The sequence below is a fragment of the Centruroides sculpturatus genome, unplaced genomic scaffold (genome assembly GCF_000671375.1).
Source record: "Centruroides sculpturatus isolate CEXI.00-Female unplaced genomic scaffold, Cexi_2.0 scaffold612, whole genome shotgun sequence".
Lineage (NCBI taxonomy): Eukaryota > Metazoa > Arthropoda > Arachnida > Scorpiones > Buthidae > Centruroides > Centruroides sculpturatus.
The window spans coordinates 187626-212429 of NW_019384966.1; the positions used below are offsets into that span (position 1 = coordinate 187626).

The 24804-nt window shown below is 32.2% G+C and overlaps 1 protein-coding gene across 3 annotated transcripts; it reads left to right on the forward strand.

Annotated features, from left to right (window-relative positions):
• The first annotated feature begins 392 nt into the window (after positions 1–392).
• On the forward strand, positions 393–24804 carry LOC111632510 (calcyclin-binding protein-like). Of its 3 annotated transcripts, XM_023376943.1 has the most exons (8): positions 393–530; positions 727–819; positions 8353–8405; positions 18866–19058; positions 21240–21336; positions 23373–23472; positions 23559–23653; positions 24355–24804. In XM_023376943.1, exons 3-8 carry the CDS (start codon positions 8388–8390, stop codon positions 24518–24520), a joined length of 669 nt encoding a protein of 222 aa, XP_023232711.1. In that variant the 5' UTR covers positions 393–530; positions 727–819; positions 8353–8387; the 3' UTR covers positions 24521–24804. The 3 variants fall into 3 exon arrangements, with proteins under 3 accessions (XP_023232711.1, XP_023232710.1, XP_023232709.1); XM_023376942.1 differs by lacking the exon at positions 727–819; XM_023376941.1 differs by lacking the exons at positions 393–530; positions 727–819; positions 8353–8405 and adding an exon at positions 15490–15643.

The window sequence follows — 24804 nt, forward strand, 5'->3', positions numbered from 1 at the left end:
ATTATCTTGGATCAAAATGGACTAGTGTTTACGTTTGGCACACCGCTGACGCAGACGGCCGGATGGCCGCGCGGTCGAGGTGGCAGCCCACCGCTCTGGGTGAGCCGGGATGGAATCCGGACGGGTCAAGGAATCCCCAGGAATTTTTCGAGGGGTGGTCCGTTCGGACATGTCGGTTCCCGTCCTTCACCACCCGGATGCCCCATTGTGGGCCTGACCGAACCCATAATGGGCCTGCTATAAGAGGCCCTCTTAGTTCCTACAGGGCGGAAAGAGTAAACAAAAAATAGATAAACAGACACACACATATATATAATTTTAAAATCGAATAAATTTATAAAATATATAACATTTATTTAGTAGCGTAGAGAAACATTTGTTAGTAGGGGGCGTAGTAGGTAGAAGTTTCTGTAAGTGGCGGCGGCGATTTCTTTGTTTTATTTGCATGTGCGACGAGAACCTTTAACATCTCAGAACTTCTTATATTTAAATTAACAAGTTTATTTCAAATTGTGATATTAAAACTTAGTGTAAGTATCGTAGATTTGCATTTTTTAAAATATATATATGTAATTCATTTCACACGTGCCTATTGTGTTTTAGTTTTGAAGACGATCAATATAACATATTTTCAAACTGTACTTTAGACTATTACCTTATCTGTGTGATTATGGCACGCTAATTAAAAATAACACTGGTTTTAAAAAGAGATATTTTTTGTTACAGATGATTCTGTGTTTTCGCTAGACGTTACCGTCACTTCGACGCCATGTTTGATATTAGTTATGATGATGAATCACGTGTCTGATTATATGATTGGTATTGCGTTTTCGTTTTTAATGCAATTTTCGGCGATTATTTTAAACAATGCGCATCCTCGTAACGAAGTTAAGCAGAAATATCAGAGCCGATGCACTAATGTTTCCTGTTTCCAACATGGCTTCCGAGGATTGGTACAAATGTGTGCTTAACCCTTTGCACTAAGAGTATTTGTAGGTCAAACAACACACAAAATCTCTTTATTAAATGCAGACACGGTTCAGCTACAAAAATGTGAATACCCAACACAGATAGAATATAAAATTTAAACTAGTCATTAGTCAGCTTGGTTTCCACTCAACTCCAGAATGACCTTCCTTTGTTTCATTTCCTCCTATTGTCCACCACCGGTTGTAAAACAATTAAACGTCTGCTTGAATTCTAACCCGTGCACTTGGTGCACTTGGTGCACTTGGACGGCCGGACGGTCGAGGCCTACTGCCGTGGGAGACCCGAGAACGAATCCAAACGGGGTCGAAAACTCCTCGAGAATTTTTCAAGGGGTGGTCCGTCCGGATATATTTCGGCCCTCGCCCCGTTCTGGGCCTGGTCAAACCCGTAATGGGCTTGGGTACTAAGAGGGCTTTAAAGAGGCCGTCTTAGTATCCACTGGGCAGAAAGAGTTTTAAAAAAACCTGTAATGTACTAAATTATTTTTATAAAGAATTTCTTTTTTGTGGTTTTTTGTGAAAATACTTTCAACGTTCTTCAATAACTGAGCAATGATTGTGAAGAAAATATTGTAATGATATTTATACATATATTTTCAGTTCCTAATTGCATATAACTTCAAGAATGTTTTGGTAAGATTCTAGTTCCTCCTTGTGATGGATCTAAGGATTGTTGATCTTCAGTGATAAGCATAAATTTTGCTGAAATCATACAAAGAACACACTAGTAATTGACAATTATAACTTTATTATACCAGAAAAGGCATTTTAAGGTTTCTGCCCCTTGGTCCTTTATTACAGATGTTTGGCTATTTCTTAAAATTATGCCAGTGACCACTGGATGAATGAACTTTGTATTCATAAGATTGGATTAGTTGCATTCCAGTAAATGTCAGCTAATCTGATGCAAGTGATATCTTGTGTCAATTGATCAAGCAAATAACAAAAATAATTGACTCTATATAACTAAAAAGTCAAATGGATAAGTCTCAAATGTGATCCTTTACAAGATAAATATTGATGGCATTACTTTAAATTATTCACATATTAGATAAAAGCAATTTTATGTAAAATAATTAAAAATAAAGTTGAATTGTCAAACTAAAATTATTCATATAATAAGGATTAAATTTTTTAGGTTTTTGGAAAATTTTGTTTACCATTTCTGAACCTTTGATTTTGAACTAATTTAGATTTATTATGGAAGAAAGTATGGGACATGAACCATCTCAAAAAAGTATTTTTATGACCTAAATTGACTCCTTAATTCGTTATCAGCAAACTGCTGACAAAGAATTAAGGAGTCAATTTTTGGACTTGAAATATCTGTAGAAAAAAGTCCTTTGGGATATGTTAAGCCAATAATATGGTTTACAAAAGAATGAAGAACTGCAAGTATTAACATATAAACATTCCAAGAACCTGATGAACAATCAAACCGTCGGCCAAATTAATCTGCAGAAATTATGCTAAAAATATTAAATTACATGATTTGAACAAGCAGAGGTAGATGTTAGGTGCCATCTCTTCATGAAAGTAGTAACTATAATTTAATTTTAAATTTAGAATAGTTTGGGCCAATTCTTTCTTCCAGACTATTCTAAATTTAAAATTAAATTATAGTTACTACTTTCATGAAGAGATGGCACCTGACATCTACCTCTGCTTGTTCAAATCATGTAATTTCTAATTATATTTGTAACATAATTTTTGCCCAATTAATTTGGCTGATGGTTGAATGATTACTCAAGTATTAATATTAAAAGTGTGCAGACTAATAAAATTAGGAGAGATAAGACATTAAAATGTTTATAAATTTATCGGTAGAAGTCCGTTCTTCTTACACTCCGTAAGGAACCGTAGTTTGGCTCTAGATTTAACCAGGGCTATCAGCTTCTTGTGATATAAATTAGCCGGCATAGCTAAGTACTTAAATGCAGGAACTATTCTATTCTCAGCACTGGGATGAAAATGATGTCACATGTGTGTGCATAGAGCACCGGTCACAGGTTCCGATAGTGTGACGTCATTTTCATCCCGGTGCTGAGAATAGAATAGTTCCTGCATTTAAGTACTTAGCTATGCCGGCTAATTTATATCACAAGAAGCTGATAGCCCTGTATAAATTTTATCAAAATGAATCTCTTGATCATGTATCCTAAGATGATGTAAGCAAGACTTATTTATTTTTTAATACCTCATTTTGTATTGTTTTGGAAGAAAATCATTATAACAAACAAAAATAAACTGTAAAATCTTGGTTGCTTCTTGTTCTCTATTATATGTATTTTCTTAGCACAATGTTGCCATTGAGAACATATTACACAAGAACACTTTCAGAGGAGAAAGGTTGTTTTATTGGTATGAACGGATATGCATTTTGGGCTTAACGCCTCTCTTCAGAGAACATAGACAAGATATCTTGTCTATGTTCTCTGTACATCTCATCAGAATTATTTCACACCCTATAGCACATGTTATACTATTCTAATGTATATATGTGTGGAACCAAAAGAACTTTTAGCTCCTTTTTTTCCTTTTTTAACTACATGTATATCTTCCTAAAGAATCATGTTGGTTTAACTGTTACTATCTCAGGACTGAAGAGGGGCATTAAGCCCGAAATGCATATCCGTTCACACCAATAAAACAACCTTTCTCCTCTGAAAGTGTTCCTATATGATATGTTCTCAACGACAACATTGTGTTAAGAAAATAAATAAAATGTAAAAGTTAAATGGAAAGAATGTAGTGCAAACATATAATTGTCTCATAATCCACCACTGCATCAGTTATAAAAAAATATTAGTTTGCATTCAAAGAAGTATGAGGGCAGCTTTTTTTCAAGCATCAATGGTTTGTAAAACAAAGACAAGTGTAAATAACAAAATGAATTTATTACCAAAAGTTAGGTACAAACATGGTTACTTTTTGACATGGCCCACCAGTGGCCAAGTGGTCTTCGCACTCCGAACACTGGGAGTTCTGTTGTGGGTTCGTGCCTCACTTGGACAGGCTTGCCACATGGTTTTCCAGGTTTTCTCCACGTCTTTAATGCCTAAATAGGGGCCAGTTTCCCTTAATTAAAAGACCTCCCGAAAGGCAACCCCCTACGCAGATTGCCCAAATGTTGCATTGCCATCAGGGTTTCTCAAACGGGATCCCGGGATCTCGGTTGTTTTTTTAACCCTGGAAATATCCCGGGAAATTTTTCTTATCCCGGGAAATCCCGCAAATTTCTTAAAAATTCATTTTTTTTCTTATTTTGCGTTAAGGTTGAGGAATTTTGCAAATAGAAAGCATAATTAACTCATTCACTGTCAGAATACATTTGTATTTATTAATTTTAAACCTACCTATTAGTTTTTTTAAATTTTTGCTCGTTATAGCATGTCACAAATGGTCAATAATCAATATATAGCTTATTTGTGGCAGGACTATAAAAATTCTTTACTTGTCGGAACCTGTAATATCTGGAATAATTGTGCTTACGCTGTCTTGAGTTTTAACCATGCCCGGTAGCTTCAATAAATGCCTGACGCCAGATTGTGCAAATTGGGCAAGGATACAAACGAGTACAAAGTCTGCAAGTATGAAGTTTTTCTTCATAAACCTGATTATTAAAGCCAAATGAATTGCCGAATTATCGAGCTCTAAGCTTGATGCCGTTATTAAAGCAGCCAAGGTAGACAAATCAAGAATACTAGAGAGCGAAAGAAGTACTACAATCTCGAAAACGAACTCGAAATCTTCCAGGCTACAGGTGAAAAAACACATAATATCTGTCTTCTCTTAAATGCATTAAACACTATTCCAATCACATCAATTGAATCGGAAAGGGCATTCTCGGTGGCAAGACTTTTCATTACTAAAATAAGAATTAGAGTGAGTTATTGGAGTATTGACCATCTTTGCTTTTTAAAATCTTATAAAAGTTTGCAATATTTTGTATTATATTTTATTTAAAAAACGAAAATTATCTTCTAAATTAGAAGTTCATTTTTTTAATTTTTAACTCAATTCAAAACATTTTTTTTGTTGTTGTTGTTGTATGCAGTTTCCAGCTTTAATTAATTTTAATTAATTAATTAATTAATTAATTTCAGCAACTTTAATTAATTTTTTTCTATTTGTGAAAATTTCTACGTTATTTAAAGGTAATTTTTATTATAGGCCTATAGACCTTACACAGCATTATTAATATGATTTTGGAGGTTACAGAACTTTAAAATTACTTTAAAAAATGGAAAATAATTATATCATTTGATTTCAAGATATTTTGTATACCTTAAAAATAATTAATTCTATCCCGGGATCCCGGGAAACAGTTCACTTTTATCCCGGGATCCCGGGACAAGCAAAAGACCGGGAAATGAGAAACCCTAATTGCCATAACTTAACAAACAAACAAACTTTTTGACATAATCACTGTGAAGATTGAGAAATTTGTCATATCTGTGGATGAGCTTTTCCATCCCCTTGTCATAGAATGTTGCAGCTAGTGAATTGAGATGGCCTTAACAATGTTGTTTTGAAGATTGTCATTAGTCTCAAACCTCTGCCCTGCTAGCCACGTTTTCAGTTCAGGAAGAGATGGAAGTCTTCACACAATAAAAAGGTTTAAGCTTGGTGGAAGTCTTCACCATCTTCAAACACCCAGCATATAGCTCTGATTTAGCGCCGGGCAACTTCACCTCTTTCCTGAACAGGAAAAGTGGCTAGGAGGGCAGAGGTTCGAGAGTAATGATGATCTTCAAAACAAAGTTAGGGCTCATTTCGAGTCACCGGTGGCAACATTCTGTGACAAGGGGATGAAAAAGCTTGTGTACATGTGACTGTAAGGTCAGTGTCTCGACACCATGTCAGAATATGACACCACCGAGTCTCGCAGGACTCGGAAATCGCGACTTTACGTCACGCGAGCGGTTGGATTCGGAGTAGAGGTGAGGAGAGAGACGAGGAAGTGATTCACTCAGATTCCATATTAACTAACAATAACAATTTTAATTATAACAAAAGAAAACACAGATATACTCGATATCAAGCATGACTAACGTTCCCCTTAATTATTACTAGCCCGTTCGAGAGAGATAGTTACAAACGAATTGCGTGTTGATAAATACCTTGTAACTGAGTCGAAGATTTGTTATAAGATGACTGGATAAACTGTCGATGGAATGTTCGAGGTTCGATGAAATTGTTCTGGGTATTGTTCGGTAACAAGAACACCGCGGTGTGGAGGCACTAAGATGTGCATATGTGTCAGATATCCTTAAAGAGGCATGGTCTTTTTCACGGTATTAATTCTTGAGGAGGCAACTTGGGAGGATGACTTCTGAGGAGGTCCATGAGGTCAGGAGGTTGCTGTTAAGGACCTAGCGTCCAATACTAGAATTTTATCGAACGTTCCGGGTGACGTATTAATGACTAAATGGATCCTCCTCTCAAGGAACCAAATCCATGGGAAATAATTATTTTGGAATTCCATCGTCTAACTTCGATCATTTTATCAAGTTAGGCTAAAATCCATAAAAATTATTCCCCATGGATTTGGTTCCTTGTTGAGGAGGATCCATTTAGTCATTAATACGTCACCTGGAACGTTCGATAAAATTCTAGTATTGGACGCTAGGTCCTTAACAGCAACCTCCTGACCTCATGGAAAGTCATCCTCATGGACCTCCTCAGAAGTCATCCTCCCAAGTTGCCTCCTCAAGAATTAATACCGTGAAAAAGACCATGCCTCTTTAAGGATATCTGACACATATGCACACCTTAGTGCCTCCACACCGCAGTGTTCTTGTTACCGAACAATACCCAGAACAATTTCATCGAACCTCGAACATTCCATCTACAGTTTATTTAGTCATCTTATAACAAATCTTCGACTCAGTTACAAGGTATTTATCAACACGCAATTCGTTTGTAACTATCTCTCTCGAACGGGCTAGTAATAATTAAGGGGAACGTTAGTCATGCTTGATATCGAGTATATCTGTGTTTTCTTTTGTTATAATTAAAATTGTTATTGTTAGTTAATATGGAATCTGAGTGAATCACTTCCTCATCTCTCTCCTCACCTCTACTCCGAATCCAACCACTCACGTGATGTAAAGTTGCGATTTCTGAGTCCTGCGAGACACTGTGGTGTCAACGAGACACCAACCCTACGATCACATACAAATATGACAAATTCCTCAATCTTCAGGGTGATTGTGTCAAAAAGTAACAATGTTTGTACCTAACTTTCGGTAATAAATTCATTTTGTTACTTACACTTGTTTTTTTTTTTTTTTTTTCATAGCTTGAGAAAAAAAACAGTCTATGTATATTTAACTTTGTCATTTTATAAACCTCAACTATTTCAATAGGTCTATTTAGTATAACTTATTAAAATGTGTTAATGATGATTAATATAAAATTAGTAGTAATTGAAGTTTATATCAGAAAACTTATACTGAAATTAAATTATTAAAAACCTGTTAGTGATTATTTATGTTCGGAATAATAATAATTGAAGGCAACAAAACAATATATATTTTGCTCTTACTTTTCATCATTCTCTTACATTTTATTGTTTATTTTCAATTTGAGATAAATTGTTGAAATTAAAATGTAACTAAAGCAATACACATTTTAATTGTTAAAATTCTTTTAATATTAGCTTATTAGCCTGTAAAAATTTTTGTTGTGTATGATTAAATTCACTAAGGTATAAAATTATAATATAAATCATATTTTCAGTTTTTAATCTGAAATGGCCAAGGCCATCCATTTTATCTGAGTTATTGGTTTCTAGTGGTTATTTTTGTTTTGACAACCTAACATGGATATTATTAATATCATGTTATCATGTTAATTTATCCTAAAAATTTGAAATCATTTTGCTGTTTACAATTTTTTTTTCAGGTAGCACTTTATATTTATGGATTATTGATTGATTGATCTCTGAATTAGCAACAAATTAAAGTTTCCTTTCATAATATTTGAAAGAAATATATTTTACTTCATTAATTAAAATGCTTTAAATTTTCAATTATAAATCTTTCTATTGATTTTCTTATGGAAAAACAATAGTATTTTTAAACTTCAGTTTGATCTAGTCCAGTTCAGTTTTGAATCTAGTGCTGTTACATTTATTATGAACTCTGATGATGGAGCACAGCTCAAAAAATGCTTGATATATGAAAATCAGTAATAACGGAACTCCAAATAAAGCAGTGGAATGTGGTTTTTTGACTAGATCTTAAGAAATTTAGAATAAATGGTATAATTACTGAATCGGTTAAGATTTATCATTACAATAAATGAACTAATTATATCTGAATATTATATAACTGAAGTTAATTTGTTTTTTTTATAGCTTTTGAATAAAGAGACTCTAGACAATTTTCAAAAATGTCTAAATTGGAAGAAGTAAGTAATAAAATTCAAAATTAATATATTATTATGTTTTAAAAATTAACAATAAAACTGTAAAGATATATTGATGATTAAGAAGGAAACAAAATTCTTCAGATCAAATTATACTATTAACTTAATTGTGTAATTTGATCTGGATGTAATGAAATAACTGCAAAAAACATTTATCTGATAATAAATGTGTTGGATTTCTAAAAGTTAATTTTTTCTTCTTTGTTATTCATAATAGTCAAATATTTTTTTTTTGAAGAAATATAGTATATTTGAATTATGTATAGTAGAGATACAATGTGTTTTTGAGAGGTTTCACCATACATTAACAGTGTATTCTATGAGTCATAAAAATTAAATTCTGTATATATTGTAGGTTTGAAAATGCTTTTTTTTCAGGTTACAGCAGTTTGAAAAATTCTTCGTGCAGTCATTGCACTTCACATGTATTACCATTAACTAAGCTACATAAAATGAATGTCTGCCATTACTGAGTTTGAGTAACAGTCTATTGTATTAAAGAACATTTAAAATGTCACTTGAAAATACAGACATCAAAACTGTAGATTACTATTGATTTGTATTACGTAAAAATTATAAATTGCTATAATTTTGAAAGGAAGCATTTTTTGGACTTATACATGCGAGCACAGTGTTTTGTTACTGAAAATTATACTTAGTTAATCTTTCTCTCTCATTTTGCTGATAAAAAATTCCAAATTGATCATTGTATGTATGCAAGAATATGAATGCTTTATATTTAAACTATTTAAAATTATTTAAATATAGTCGACCCCCTATAACACAGTAGATATGTTCCTGTTTTTATGAATCCAGCTTCTAGGAGTCCAGCCAATCACAGCCCGGCGCGTATGCAGTTTACGGACTACAGCTGTTTGAAAGGTTTCTTCTGTAAAATTAATTGATTCTAGACTAATTCAACTCAACATTTCCAAAATATGTATAATTTTTTGGGAATAATCCATATAAACTATGCTACAAACAAAAAATTGTAGGATTACTTACCGAGTGTGCACCGTTCGACTACGCCGTTGCTTAAGCTTGTTTTCGTCGTGGAGATTGTCATCGAATGGCACTCGCGTGCTTCCTACTAAATTATTTTTTTTGTGAAAAATTCGCTGAACTTTAGAGACATCATTAATATAAATATAATTTTTATGGACGTTAAATAATAAATGGTTTTTGATAGGTCCGCTGCTCGTTTAAACTCAACAGTTTGTACAATCCTGTTGCGAGACGAGTCAGCGATGATGTTTTACCAAATTATAGGAGTTTTTTTTAGCGTGTTTGTACGAATACTGTCGCAATTTTTTCGCCATGATGTAGGAATCCGAACTATAGGAACCCATGTTATAGGGGGGTCGACTGTATTAAAACTATTTAAACTATTGAAAATCGAAACTAAACTAAGATTTGATATAAAGAAATAATTCTTAATTTCTTTCTCTCACAATAAGTTAAGAGTATCATTACACCTCTTTCCTGATCCAAATAAGTTTCATATGTGTAGCCATAAGTCTTACTAAATGTATTATTTAATATTAGAATCTTTGATTCAAACAAGTAGTTCATTTTGTAATTTCTAAATTCTGACAAAATTTAGTGATTGTTTGATATAATAATCACTGACTAAGATTTTTCAAGTTAATTTTTATTATTTAATGTAGAAAAATCTGACTGTAATTGTTTTTATTCGTAATTTTGGCATAATAAAACCACAGGTTTTTATTCAAAAATCTTGTTAAAAATTATGCTAAATAAAATTTGTATCGTTAATGTTGACATTTTGTTTGAAACTGTCAAATTAACTATACTTACAAATATTTTATTATTTAAATAAATATATTATTTATTTATTTTTGCTTTGATTCTCTGTTAGTAGATATTATAAGAAATCAAATAACAGATTGTGACTATTAGAAGTTATCGGCTTTTTTTTCTTTCAGTTATAATCATCATCATTTGAATCATCAGTTACATCCAAAATAAATGTTATTTGTTATAACTTAATAAATATATTTTATATTTTAATTCATTATTTAATCAGAGAAATTACCTAAACACAAACAAAAATAATTTCAGTTCTCACATTTTCAAAATTCTAGAAAAGAAATCTTTTCTAGAATTTTGTTGTTTGTTGTAACAATATTGAAGAAAATGTTAATTATTTTTCTACTCAATTCTAATAATGTATTTGATTTTCAAGTCTTGATTTCAGATATCGTCTTCTTTATCTTTGCCTTTTCCCATTTTTATGTGGAGTCTGCGTTTCCTTCTCTAATACGTTTTTTCCATTTCTCCCTATCAAGGACTTCTCTCTTAAGAACCCTCTGGTTCAAGTCTTCTTCCACCTTATCTTTCCAGCACATCTTTGGTTTTCCTCTTTCCTTTTACTACCAGTTTTCCAATCTTCTTTCCAACATAATTGTCACTCCTTTGCTCTACGTCAGTGTTTCTCAACGGGGGCGATATCGCCCCCACGTGGACGTTTTTCCATGTTGAGGGGGCGATTTGTAACAATTTATATTTTGGGGGCAAAAAACAATTTTCTGGGCGATATCGTAAAACATTATATTAAGAATAATTAGATATTTTATTCATTATATTGTGCAATAATTAAACAACTAACATTATACTAGTCAATAGTCTATTCAATGCGGTACGAATTTGGCGTTAGCCTTGGCCCTCGGCATCGGAATTTTGAAGTGAAGGGGGGCGATACTACGTAACGGTTTTATTGAAGGGGGCAACGATTTGTTAGAGGTTGACAAACACTGCTCTACGTGGTCAAACCACCTAAACATTTTTGCATCTTTTTTGCTCGAGAGGCCCGTCTTAACAGAACCTCTAATAAAATCATTCCTTATTCTATCCTCCCTTGACATTCCACACATCCATCTCAACATTCTCATCTACACTGCCACTATCTTTTTTTCTTTGGCTCTTGTTATTGTCCATGTTTCAGTTACATATAACATTGCAGGTCTAACAACTGATTTATATAATTTTCCTTTCATATTGCAGCTAACTTTCTTGTCACATAACACACTGCTCAGCTTCCACCTGTTCATCCATCCATATTGAATTCTATGCTGCCGAGTTCAATCCTCCTCCCGTCTCGACAAGATATTTAAAACTCGGAACAAAAGGGAGTGGCACATTTTGAATTTTAATATTACACTCATCTCTACCATTCAGAGTCATATAAGCTGTTTTAGTTCTGCTAATCTTCATGCCCCTTTCTTCCAAACTTTCCTCCAATCTTCCAGTTTCTTCTCAGCCTTGGTTTGGGAAAGTTCACACAGCACAATATCATCTGCAAACAGCAAACTCCACGGAGCCTTCACGTCACACACCAACATGTCCATTATCAGGTCAAACAAATAAGGGCTAAGGGCCAATCCTTGATGCAAACCAACATTAATAAAGAACCCTTCTGTAGTGCCCACACTACTCTTAACTTGGGTTTCTGCTCCCTTGTACATTTCCTTGATTAACGAGCCTAACATATTTTTCTGGAACATTCTTTTTCCTCAAACATCTCCATATCTCTTGCCTTGGTACCCTGTCATACACCTTTTCTAGATCTATGAACACTGTGTGCAAATCTTGCATTTCCCTGTGCCTTTCCATCAGCTGTTTTAGAGCAAAGATAGCATCAGTTGTACTCCTTCCTGGCAAAAAGCCAAACTGTTCCTCTCTAATCTCAGATTCCTGCCTAATCCTTCTTTCTACAATTTTCTCCCAAAACTTCATAGTAAGGGACAATATCTTTATACCTCTGTAATTTCTGCAGTTCTGTACATCCCCTTTACCTTTAAAGATTGGCACAAGAATGCTCATCCTCCATTCATCTGGGATCTTCTCCTGCTGCCAGAGTTTCTTCACAGTGTCATGTGCTGGCAATGAGCATATCATTCCATTTCGCAATCCATGTTGCCTCAAATATCTCATCAAAGCTCTGGTGTCAATTCCCGATATTCCAACCACATTATTTTTCTCCAACCAATCATTTAAACTAACATATGAAGAAGGGTGAGACATAGGAGAAAGTTCATGCATAACCACACCACTTGCAAAAATTTTTCTCCTTCAAAGGTCCCAGAGGATATCAATTCCCTCCTTACCCAAACCTCTCAAAGCCTCAACCAGAATCCGATCAGTGCCTACTGCTCTTCCCATCTTCATTTTCCTAAGCACACTTTCCACTTCTTTTCTGCTAATATCTTGTACCACTCCTTCATTTGCCTCTTCATTGTTGTATAAAGTTCTGTGGTTTTTTTCATTCAATAAATTCCTAAAATATACTTCCCATCTTTCCTTGTCCCTTTCGTAATCTTGTAATACCACTCCTTTATCATCTTTAATCAGTTTAACAGAGGTAAAATCTTTTGATGCCTTATCTCGTGCTTTGGCAGTTTTTATCAACTGCCTTTCACCACCTTTCCTTTTGAAAACTTTATAAGCCTCTTCTAAAGCTTTTGCAATAGCCACTGCCTTTTTAGTCATTTTATTTGCCAAATGGTAAGTTTCTTTATTTTCAGGCCTTCCCATCAAATCCCACTTTTTCTTTGCTTTTTTTTTGTTTAACTGCAGATTGTACCTCAGCATTCCACCACCAAAGTTCCTTTCCTTCTGGCAATCTCTTCCCTGAAGTTTTTCCCAAAACCTCTTCTCCAACTTTCAAAATACAATTACTATTCAGCAACCACCATGTTTGCACATCATCCAGAAATTGGATTTCTTTTAACACTTGTACCTTAAACTCTTTCCTTAATTCCTTGTCTTTCAATCTCCACCATTTGATCCTTTGTTCAATCTGGCTAACACAGTTCTTACAGTGGTTCATAAGAAAGTCTTAATCCACTAAGAGAACTCTGTGTAAAGTACTATATTATTTTTCCGCCCTCTACAACGATTATCGACACGACCATGTGCTGGAAATAGCCGTTACCTAACGGGTACTTTATGCGGATTCGCGTTAATGTGCCAGGCCTGGACTTTAAACGTGCACCAAATTAAATAATGACAAAGTTAGTCAATAACAAATCAAATATTTAATAAATATTCTAGTAATAAACTATTTACAAAATTTAGTAAAATTCAAATAACAATTTATTTAATGAAAATCAATAAGAATCAACCTGACAAAACTCAAATCAATCTATTTTCTAACTTAATTCTATTCCCCTTTGGAATTCGACAAAATTCAAAGACTTAACTTATATACAATAATTCTTATGAATTAAAGATCCTAATCATCACCTCAATATACTAGGAACCTTTTCCCTCAACTCTCAAGACTTTCACTAATCTTTGATCCACAAATTGAATAACTTCAAAATCGCCTTGGAACTATTTTATCCTATCAGGCACCTCGCTTTCATTTGCTGCTATGAAGCTCACCAAACTCATTGCTAACAGAAGCTCACCTCGTCCGTCTTCACTTGAGGTTCAGTCTTTATACTGTGAGATGACATCACAATTCTGAGTGCGATCACTCCCCTCATTTACATACTTATCGCTAACAATAAATTTTTCTTGTTTGTCTGGCAGCCTATTTTCCAACAATACTCGCTAACCTTTTACATTATTCTTTTTGACAATTTTCGGGATGTTTTTATTCTTTAAGGTTTAGCAAGGTCTTAAGTTAGGCTTGTGGGGTCTTACTTTTTTTCCGCTCGGGTGCGTACTTACTTTTTTTCCGCTCGGGAGCGCGAGTTTTAACTATGGCGCTTTTCTCTCGTCAGTGAGTTGGTTTCTCTTCTATTTTTAAGTTTCTAAGGTGAATGGTGAGGAAACCTTCGTCCTAACAAAACATAAGCCCCAAACAAAAATATAATAAAAAGCAAAAATAAAAGTAACTAAAAATAACGCTCGGACTTGGTTCCTTACATATGTTGTGCAGCAACACTTTCTCCATTTAACGCCTTACTGTTTCTCACTTCACTCAGATGACTCCTGCGGCACAAGAAAAATTAATCTGGCTAAATCTACCTCCACTCATGTATGTAACCAGTTGATTTGCTTTTTTCTCAAAGTAAGTGTTAATTAATTAACTAGTGCAAGGTCAAAAGCCACAGCATGATTGACTAGTCTTTCTCCCTCTACATTCCTTTCTCCCACACTCCACCTCACAAGAACTCTTCTTTTTGCATTCTTCCTGTAACCAACATGACCATTTAAATCACCCCCACAGATTAATCTCTTGTTCATGGGAACACACATTATAACTTGGTCAAGATCTGACTGAAAGTTTCTTTTTTCTTGTCCACTACGTGGCTGAGGAACACACACGCACACAATTGTAATGAAAATTCCAGCAATGTCCAACTTAACGCTCATAATTGTATCACACCTTCGTTTAACCTCACAGATTCTGTCTTTTAAAACTTTATCAATTACAATATCAACCCCATTCCTTCCTCCCTTATTCACTCCACTTACAGCTTATATCCTTCACGAAGTTCTTTAGCTTTATTTCTTTTCCATCTTGTCTCTTGCATGCACAAAATGTTCACTCTCCTTCTTTGCATAATATCAACCAACTCTCTACTCTTCCCATTCAATGTTCCAATGTTTAAAGTACCTATTCTTGTCTTTTTCCTCTTCTCTTTCTGGACTAACTATTTTATCTGAACCTGTCCTTGGTTCAGTAGCCCAGCTCATTTGACATAGTTTTCAGGTGACATGACTGCATGTTGCATCAAGGGGACGTCCTAACACAGTTATAACTCACTTGTAGTCTAGCAGACATTCCATGTAGTTTTGGCATAGGTTTCACAGCTGGATGCCCTTCTTGATGCCAACCCTATTTATTATAAGGCTAAATATATATACAGTAGACCCCCTATAACTCTGGTTCATATAAGACAGATTCGTATAACACGACGGAAAAATTGCAACCGTGTTCATATAACACGCTAAAAGAGGCTCATATAACACTGTAAAAGAATGAGACAGATTGTCATAGCCAACTCATGTCTGGACCAATAGCGGACATTGCACAAACCATTGAGTTTAAACGAGCAGTGGACCTACTAAAAACCATTTATTATTTAACATCCATAAAACTTATATTTATATTAATGATGTCTCCAAAGTTCAGCAAATTTTTTGCAGAAAAATAACTTATCAGGAAACATGCACCTGCCGTTCGATGAGCCACTCCGCGACGGAAACAAGCTTAAGCAATGGCATCTTCGAACGGTGCACACTCGGTAAGTAATCCTACAATTTTTTGTTTATAGCATAGTTTATATGGATTATTCCTAAAAAATTATATGTGATTTGGAAATGTTGGGTCAAATTAGTCTAGAATCGATTAATTTTATGGAAGAAAACCTTTCAAACAGCTGTAGTCGCTAAACTGCACCACGTGCCGGGCTGTGATTGGCTCATGTATTTAAGTGACTTGTACAACACGGAACGTATCTATCGCGTTATAGGGGGTCTACTGTATGTATATAATTTGTTCTAATATTTAAACCACAGTGGTTATCGAACTCCGTTCTATTCAAATTCAATGATTTTTTTAAATCTTGATTTCAAATATCTAATCTAAATATAATTTCAATGCGGATAAATCTTTTAAATGTGATTTGAGACTTTCTAATACATAAATTAAATACCTTAATAAATTTTGATTGATTGTTTTTTACCATTGTAAATTGAACTGTGTTTTATTTTGAAATTTGTGTTCATGCAAGTTTATTATATGACTGAATAAAATCCATTATTTTTTTAAACATTGATCAAATGGTGGTTTCTTTTTTTATTTATAGTATTTGTATGTTGAAAAAATTAATTCAAGTCATCATTAGATTAAACTTAGTCAGATACAAGCAGACAGACCCTGATTTTTATTGTACTTCACATGTTGATTGTTTAAAACTCTTTGTCTTGTTTTTTCTAATAGATGATGCTGTTAATTATTACTTAATTTTTCATATTTTCAATTATTTAATAGTAATTATGGTATTGTAATTTGCATTAAATTAGTAAAATATGAATTATTTAAGTTACATTTGTATTTTAATTTTTGTGCTATTGGAAAATTGTGACTAGATAGCTCTCCGTTCATAAGTAGTATTTTATGTAAGAAACTCGATATGATATATTAGGCAAACAAATACTTTGCATTGAAACAAACTAATCAAAGAATAACTCTGTGAATGTTTTTGTTAATTATTTTTGAATGCTAATAAGTATGACTGGTGTAAAATGATCAAATGAAAGAAAGGAAGAGCCTTGCCATGTGAGGTGATTGATTTGGATATCAAACGAAAATCATATATAAGCATAAAACTGACTTAAACTTTCCAGCAATTCCTCATGATTGTGTACAAAGTGTATTAAAAAAAATTGCTTTGAGTTACATTAAAATTGACTTGTGTCTAAAGTGCCAGAATGATCTAAAAATGTTAGTTGAGGACAAATTGTATTCAGATTTGCAAAGGATTTTAAAAATTTTATGAAGTATTATGTGCATTTATTATCAATAATAATAATTTAAACACAAAATTCTTATGAATTTGCAAACAAATAATTTCTTACTGCTTTTAGGAGTATAGAAAAATTCAAAAAATGCTTTATTTAGTACTTTCAAGCTAAACAGCTCATGCTTCAGAGGCAGCACAAAAAAAATTAAACTAACACATCCATAAAATGCCAGAGAGTTTAGTGAAGAGTTCCTACATAACAACTAGGGTTTCTCATTTCCCGGTCTTTTGCTTGTCCCGGGATTCTGGAATAAAAGTGAACTGTTTTCCAGGATCCCGGGATTTCCTGGGATAGAATTAATTATTTTAAAGATATACAAAATATCATGAAATCAAATGATATAATTATTTTTCATTTTTTAAAGTAATTTAATATGTTCTGCAACCTCCAAAATCATATTAATAATGCTGTATAATAATCTTATACAGCATTATAATAAGATGTATATTAAAAATTACCTTTGAATTATGTAGAAATTTTCACAAATAGAAAAAATTTATTAAAGTTTGCTGGAAACTGCATACAACAACAACAAAATGCTTTGAATTGAGTTGAAAATTTTTAAAAAATGAACTTAGATCAAACTTCTAACTTAAGAGGTAATTTTCATTTTTTAAATAAAACATAATACAAAATATTATTGTAAATTTTTATAATAAGATTTTAAAAAGCAAAGATGGTCAATACTTTGACAGTCAATCTGATTCTTATTTTAGTAATGAAAAGTTCTGCTACCGAGTATACCCTTTTCGATTCAATTCATGTGGGCTGAATTGTCTTTAATGCATTTAAGAGAAAACAGGTGTTATATGTTTTTTTCACTTGTAGCCTGGAAGATTTCGAGTTCATCTTCAAGATTGTAGTACTTCTCTTGCTCTCTAGTATTCTTGATTTGTTTACCTCGTCTGCTTTAATAGGGGCATGGAGCTTATAGCCCGATAATTTGGCAGTTCGTTTGGCTTTAATAATCAGGTTTATGAAGAAAAACTTCATACTTGCAGACTTCGTACTCGTTTGTATTCTTGCCCAATTTGCACAATCTGACGTTACGCAGTTATCGAAGCTACCGGGCATGGTTAAAAATTAAGACAGCATAAGCACAGTTGTTCCGGATATTACGGGTTCTGACAAGTAAAGAATTTTCAGAGTCCTGCCACAAATAAGCTACGTACTGATTATTGACCATTTGTGACATGCCATAATGAACAAAAATTTTAAAAACTAATAAGTAGTTTTAAAATTAATAAATACAAATGTATTCTGACAGTTTATGTGTTAATTATACTTTCTATTTGCAAAATTTCCTCAACCTTAACACAAAATAAGAAACAAGTGAACTTTTAATAAATTTGAGGGATTTCCCAGAATGAGAAGAATTTCCCGGGTTAAAAAAACAATCGGGATCTCGTTTGAGAAACCCTAATAACAACCACTGTGCATTCTATACTTATCATCTGCTGATATTCTTATGTCATAGACACCAATTCCACAATGTTAGGAAGGATTTATACATTTTTGATATTAAGTACATGTTTGTATAACCTTCAAAAATCCAAAATATGTCTGCATCGGCTGTGTTTTCTTTTTCTCTGATTTCTTGCAATATATAAACCTGTTACCGTTTTACCTGGCTTTCCTCTGCTAGTGTCATAGTTCCTCTTTTTCTTCATATCTTTGTTACCTAATACCCAGCAATCCTTGAGTGCTACCTATATAAAAGTACAACCTGAATATTACTGGTATTAATTTAATTTTTTTAGCTTCTTCATAAAGTGATTTATTTAGCATGAAAGTACTAAGTTTTTTTCCTGTTCTTCAAAAGAAAGCAGTTTGGAATTGTTTGAGATTATTTTCAAGTGTTAAATAAAACTATAAATTTTACAAATTTTAATTAATTTTTAATCATAAACAATAATTTTTTTTTCTTTTCAAAATATTAGATGAAAAAAGATTTGGAAGAACTTGAAATACTTAGTCAGCAAGCAAAAAGAACTTATGTTAAAGATTTTCTCTGTAATCAAATACAAACATTACAAAATGACATAAAGAAAAAAGAAATGCTTTTAGCTACAACTTCTCCAGAATCTGAAAAAAGATCTAAGCAACTGTGCAATGTCAAAATTGTGAATTATGGTAAGAAATATAAATTTCTGAATTTAAAACAATTGTACACTTAGTGAGTTTCTTAAACAGTTTACATAAATTTAAACTTTTCCATAAATAATTTCTTTTAAAATTGATTTCATATATTCAAAAATGACATGCTTTGAATATTTTTAAAGAATTTGAATGTTAACTTTTATTACAATAAGCAAAGTTTTTTAAGTAACAAAAACTACTCAAAAAGTCAGCAAAATCCAGCAAATAAACACTTGCACGAATGTTTTCATCTACTTCTTCAGGTAAACATCTTCAAGTGGAATAATGAAATTCTACAAGAAAATTCTTCATTTTCAAGAGAAAAATTCACATAAAGAGGCATAAAAGGACATTTGAAGAAACATTTTAATATCCTGCGAGCGTGTTCAACGTATTTATAAACATCATCATCAGGCAGAACTGGAATCAAATAGGTTTTCAAACAAGTTTTTAAATTAGAACAAAAACGGCATTAGCTGCTTAGAACATAAGTTAAAAAATAAAGTATTAGATTTAAAATATGCATAATATCATCCACATGCATCTTAAAGCACAGAAATCAGGAACGGCAATTAGCTGTTTTTAAAAAAGGTTTAAAAATAATAAAACATTGTCGTGATGCACCTTACTGTGCAGAGAAGGTAAGGGTATAGAAACGAAGCTAATGCAGGTGTTTTAGTTGTTTGTATAGGCTGATCCAAATCCCGGGCAACTGAAGGGTGGGAAAGTTGCAAGGAGACGACAGTGTGGTGAAGAGGGCCTCCGAAATGTACACCAAATTCCATTCCTCACCGCACCTGAGCATCACCACAGAGTCCCAAAGTCGGATGTGGTGGTGCTGTACAATCATCTTGGACAGTTCGGTGTCACAGCTGCCCCCTGCGACAGAATGTTGGTGCTCTGATAAGCGGCTGGATAGCATCCTGGAGGTCGTCCCTATATAATGGATGTGTGCCCCAGAGATTGGGTTTTCCAACAGAATAGAATATACGCCCAACTTTTCTAGGATTGAAACTGCATCCCTGTCGTTACACGAGGCCCTCTTCACCACACTGTCGTCTCTTTGCAACTCTCCCACCCTTGAGTTGCCCGGGATTTGGATCAGCCTATACAAACAACTAAAACACCTGCATTAGCTCTGTTTCTATACCCCTAGCTTCTCTGCACAGTAAGGTGCATTGCACAATGATGTTTTATTATTTTTAAACCTTTTTTAAAAACAGCTAATTGCCGTTCCTGATTTCTGTGCTTTAAGATGCATGCACGATGGTGTTATGTTCTAAACACCTCATGCCATTATTGTTCTCTAGTGCATGCATGACGCTGTTACGCGTGTTTTAAATCTAATACTTTATCTTTAAACTTAAACTTGTTATGTTCTAAGCGGCTAATGCCGTTTTTGTTCAAATTTAAAAACTTGTTCGAAAATCTATTTGATTCCGGTTCTGCCTGAAGGTGATGTTTATAAATATGTCGAAAGCGCTCACAGAATATGAAAACATTTCTTAAAATGTTTTTTAATGTCTCTTTAAGTGTATTTTTCTCTCGAATCAGTAAAATTGTTGGCGTGACATCCACTCTACGTATTTAAGTTCTTCATTTACAATTGCACGTGCTGCTTAGTAGGTGTAGCACTTGGCTATTGGTGGATACAGATGACAATGTAGAATTTGCATCAAATGGAATGTCATCAGCTAGTTGTTGGTGAACATAAAACTTCCAAGCTGGGGGAAACGACTGTGTCCTTGTGGTTGATAGTGTGTTTCTTTACAGAAGTCCTGTATATCTCAAACTTCTCCAAGTGTATTTTAAGTTAAATTATTAATAATATCCATGATTACAATAAGCAGATTATACTTTATCATAATAAGATATTTTATTTAATTTGCTAATCTATATTTTAGCATAATATAAATACAGAATCTAGCTTTTGCAGAATTCTGTTGATTGTTATGCAACATTAAATAATCATATCGTAACTACTGACTGTTCAAATTATGAACTTATCGGCTTTAATATATGCAAACAGTTAATTCTGTGTAATTTTGTTAAAATTTCAAAAATCTGTTGTAAATGTTATTAATTTGTATTTGATCAAGAAATTATTAAAACTTTTAAGTTTTTAAACTGAATATTATTATTGGTTTTAATAAAATTTATTTGTAATATTTATAGGTTGGGACCAGTCGGATAAATTTGTAAAATTATATGTTACTTTGAAGAACGTTCAAAAATTACCATCAGAGAACATCAAAACAAATTTCACAACCAAGTAAGATTTTCATTATTTTCATACTGTGTTTTTTTTTGTATAATTTTTTAAAGTAAAATTTCATAATTAAGTATAATGAAACTATTGAACTTATTGAAAAATTACTGTTAAATTTTAATTCAATTTGGTTATATATACACTTAAATATATTAAAATATGTTTTAATTCTTATAAAATAATATATATGTATTAAAAAAATATTTTTTCAGTAATTCAGCATAATTTAATTTAGGATCTTGCTTGTGCAAGATTCTGTTAAAAGTTATGCTATATTAAACATGCATATAGTAACTACTAATTGTTCATACTTGGAACTTATTAGATTTAATGTATGCAAATAAATTGTAAATAAAATTTTGAAAATATATTGTATATTAACTGTCATTGATCAGTTCATTTTATGATACTCCTTGTAATAAATCCATTTTATAATGGGATTACGGTTGTTGACAAACCAGACAAATGCTTGACCGTGGATAGTCAGTGATGCAAATATAAACATTTTCAATAACCTACAGTATGTCCTTCAATATGAATGTGTTTGTATGTGCGTGTTTATAAAAAAAAAGTTCTATTTAAAACTAAGTTATTTTACGATGTTGCATGTTTTTCTTTTTGCCAAGCTATCCTTCGTTCTACCTGCTGATAAAAAAATTATTTGATTAAAAAGATTATAAAACTAACTTGTCTGGAATATTTTAAATGTAAATTCCTATTAATTTTAATATTTATTTAATTAGGATTTTATACAAAAATAATAATAATGTAAATATCATCATTCAAATACTTCAGTACTGTGACAGATACTTCAATGCTCAAGTTCTGGGATCATGGAATAAATGGTAAAAATTCAATGTCTTATTGGGTCTATATTTTCAATGCTTTTACAATGCGTGAAAGTCAGATCAGCGTAATGAAACTGGATTACGTTTTATCTTGCATATAAAATGCATTGTATATGATTAAAAATATACTATAGGGCAAATTTAATTTGCTTAGTAGAATATTTTCATTGTCTTTAAATCTGGATATTTGTATTGAAATTATTGTAAAGAGCATCATTAAAAAAGAAAAGTGTAATGCTTTATACTAGGCCCAGATTTAATAGATTAAATTTTTCCTGTACGACAAGTAATTTTAATTTTTTTTATTCACGAATAGAGCATGCCGAGAGTTACAAGCCAGCATTAGTAAAACAATTACTTACATTATATAGTTTTTTGATGTGTTTAATTAAAATAGATTTACAACAGAAACCAAATTAAAACAATTTGTTGTAAATTTATTTTTATATCTTTAATTAATTAACAGATGTTACGGGATGTTTAAATTACTCATAAATTATTATTAATTTATTTATACTCATATATTATAACAACATTTTAATAAACCCTGTACATTAAAAGCTCATTATTGATAGACATTTGATTTAATGGCCTATCAACAATTTAACAACCAATTGGAAGAATCTCTTCCAATTAGTTGTTAATTAAATTGGCCTAATTCAGGGTTGGAAAAGCTACGACACATGTGCCCAAAGTAGCTTATCAGAGAAATCATCTGGCATGTAATATATCAAATGATTTTAGTTTATACCTGATCATTCTTTTTCAATCATCTACAAATGCATTTATTCTAATTAAAGTGTATTCATTTCTTTGAATATTGTTATTTGAAGTCTAAAACTTTGGTACATGGACTCAAAAAGGTTTTCCATCCCTGTATATTAACTTACATTTAATTTAAAATCCAAATAGTTCATGTGTTCTATGTATGTTACAAGTAAGTTCAAAATTACATAGCATTTTTCATGATTATATTTTTGTTTTCTGCATGACTGTGTGCGCATACATACTCTTGAAGTGTTTAATTCTTCAATCTAATATTATTTAATAAGGAATTATAAGATGTGATCTATTATTTATTTCCAAATTGTTTTAAGTAACATATTGTTGGCTGATGTGTAAAAACTCATTCTGATTTTCAGTACAATAATTGATATTTTTAAATAAGATTTTTATTTTTTACTGTTTCAGATCAGTTGAACTTCATGTTTATGATTTGGATAATAAGAATCATACATTTACTATTAATAATCTAATGGGAAAAATTATGCCTGATAAAAGTTATTTTAAGGTATGTATTTAGATTTATTCGAGAAAAAGTTTATTAAAATAAAGAAAAATTATCTTAAGGAAATGAAATTATATAATATTTTCCAGGCAAAAACAGATATGGTTGTAATATTTTTGAAAAAAGAATTCTCGTCTAATTGGCAGTATATAACCGAAGCTGAAAGGAAGTCTAACGAAACAAAGTAAATGCTTTATTTTTTTATAACTTTGATCAACTGCATTGAAATTTTGTTCCAATTTTAGAAGCTACAGTAAAGATAATCTCTCATTAGTGTAAATAATTGTGTATATTCAATAAAGTTATAGGCAATTTTTAATTAATAAATTACTGCTTGGTTAAGAAAGAAAATAAAATTAAAATAATTTTCTGTTTTAATATAAATTTTTAAAGAGAATTTCTAATTCTGACAAATGAACTTAAACTTTTTTTGTGTGTGATAGTTTTTTCCTTTAACACACTATCCTATGGGCACGAAGATAGCTTTTTTTGTAGCCCCTAATAGGTATAGCTGAATGATGAGGGACAGGGTCTGATATATTCAGGACCGACCACACGTAAAAGATTTCTGAGGCAAGGTTCCAGACTCAAACTCTCACTGCTGCTATAGGAAATATGGGATTAAATTCAAGCAGTCAAAAAGCCCCAGGAAGTTTTTGGGGAGTGATCTATCCTGGATATGTGGGCCACATCCTCATCACTAGTTATCTCAATGTGGGCCTAGCCAAACCCACAATAAAACTAGAAACAATTTACAGGCAGAAAATATTTTATAAAAAAGATTTGAAATTTCTTTAAATTATTTAAAACTGTGAAGAGATATTGCTCTCTTATATTCGTTAAGTTTTTAAAAAATGTTATAACATGTTAAAAAAATTATTTCAGAATGCCAGATATGGATGAGAATGAAGATCCAGGACAGAGTTTGATGAATCTGATGAAAAAGATGTATGATGAAGGTGATGACGAAATGAAAAAGACAATAGCAAAAACTTGGATGGAAGCAAGGGAAAAACAGGCAAGGGGTGATTACGGTCTGCCAAATATTTAAGAAACAATGTATTCCTTAATATATAAAATCCTGTATATGAAGTGTAAGATAACCAATATGTACTGTATATGATGCATATTTTCTTTCAAATTAAAAGAAATTGTTAATTATAATTTGAGATTGGTGTAGCTATTGTTTTTGTTTAGGCTGGTCCAAATTTGATTTTACAAAGAATTTTTCAAAAAACTGTTTTCAGACTATTCTTTTTTTAAAACAATTGAAGTTTGCTGAAGATGCTTGCTCTTGTATATTTTGAACGAATAAATATTCATTTTAGATTCCAA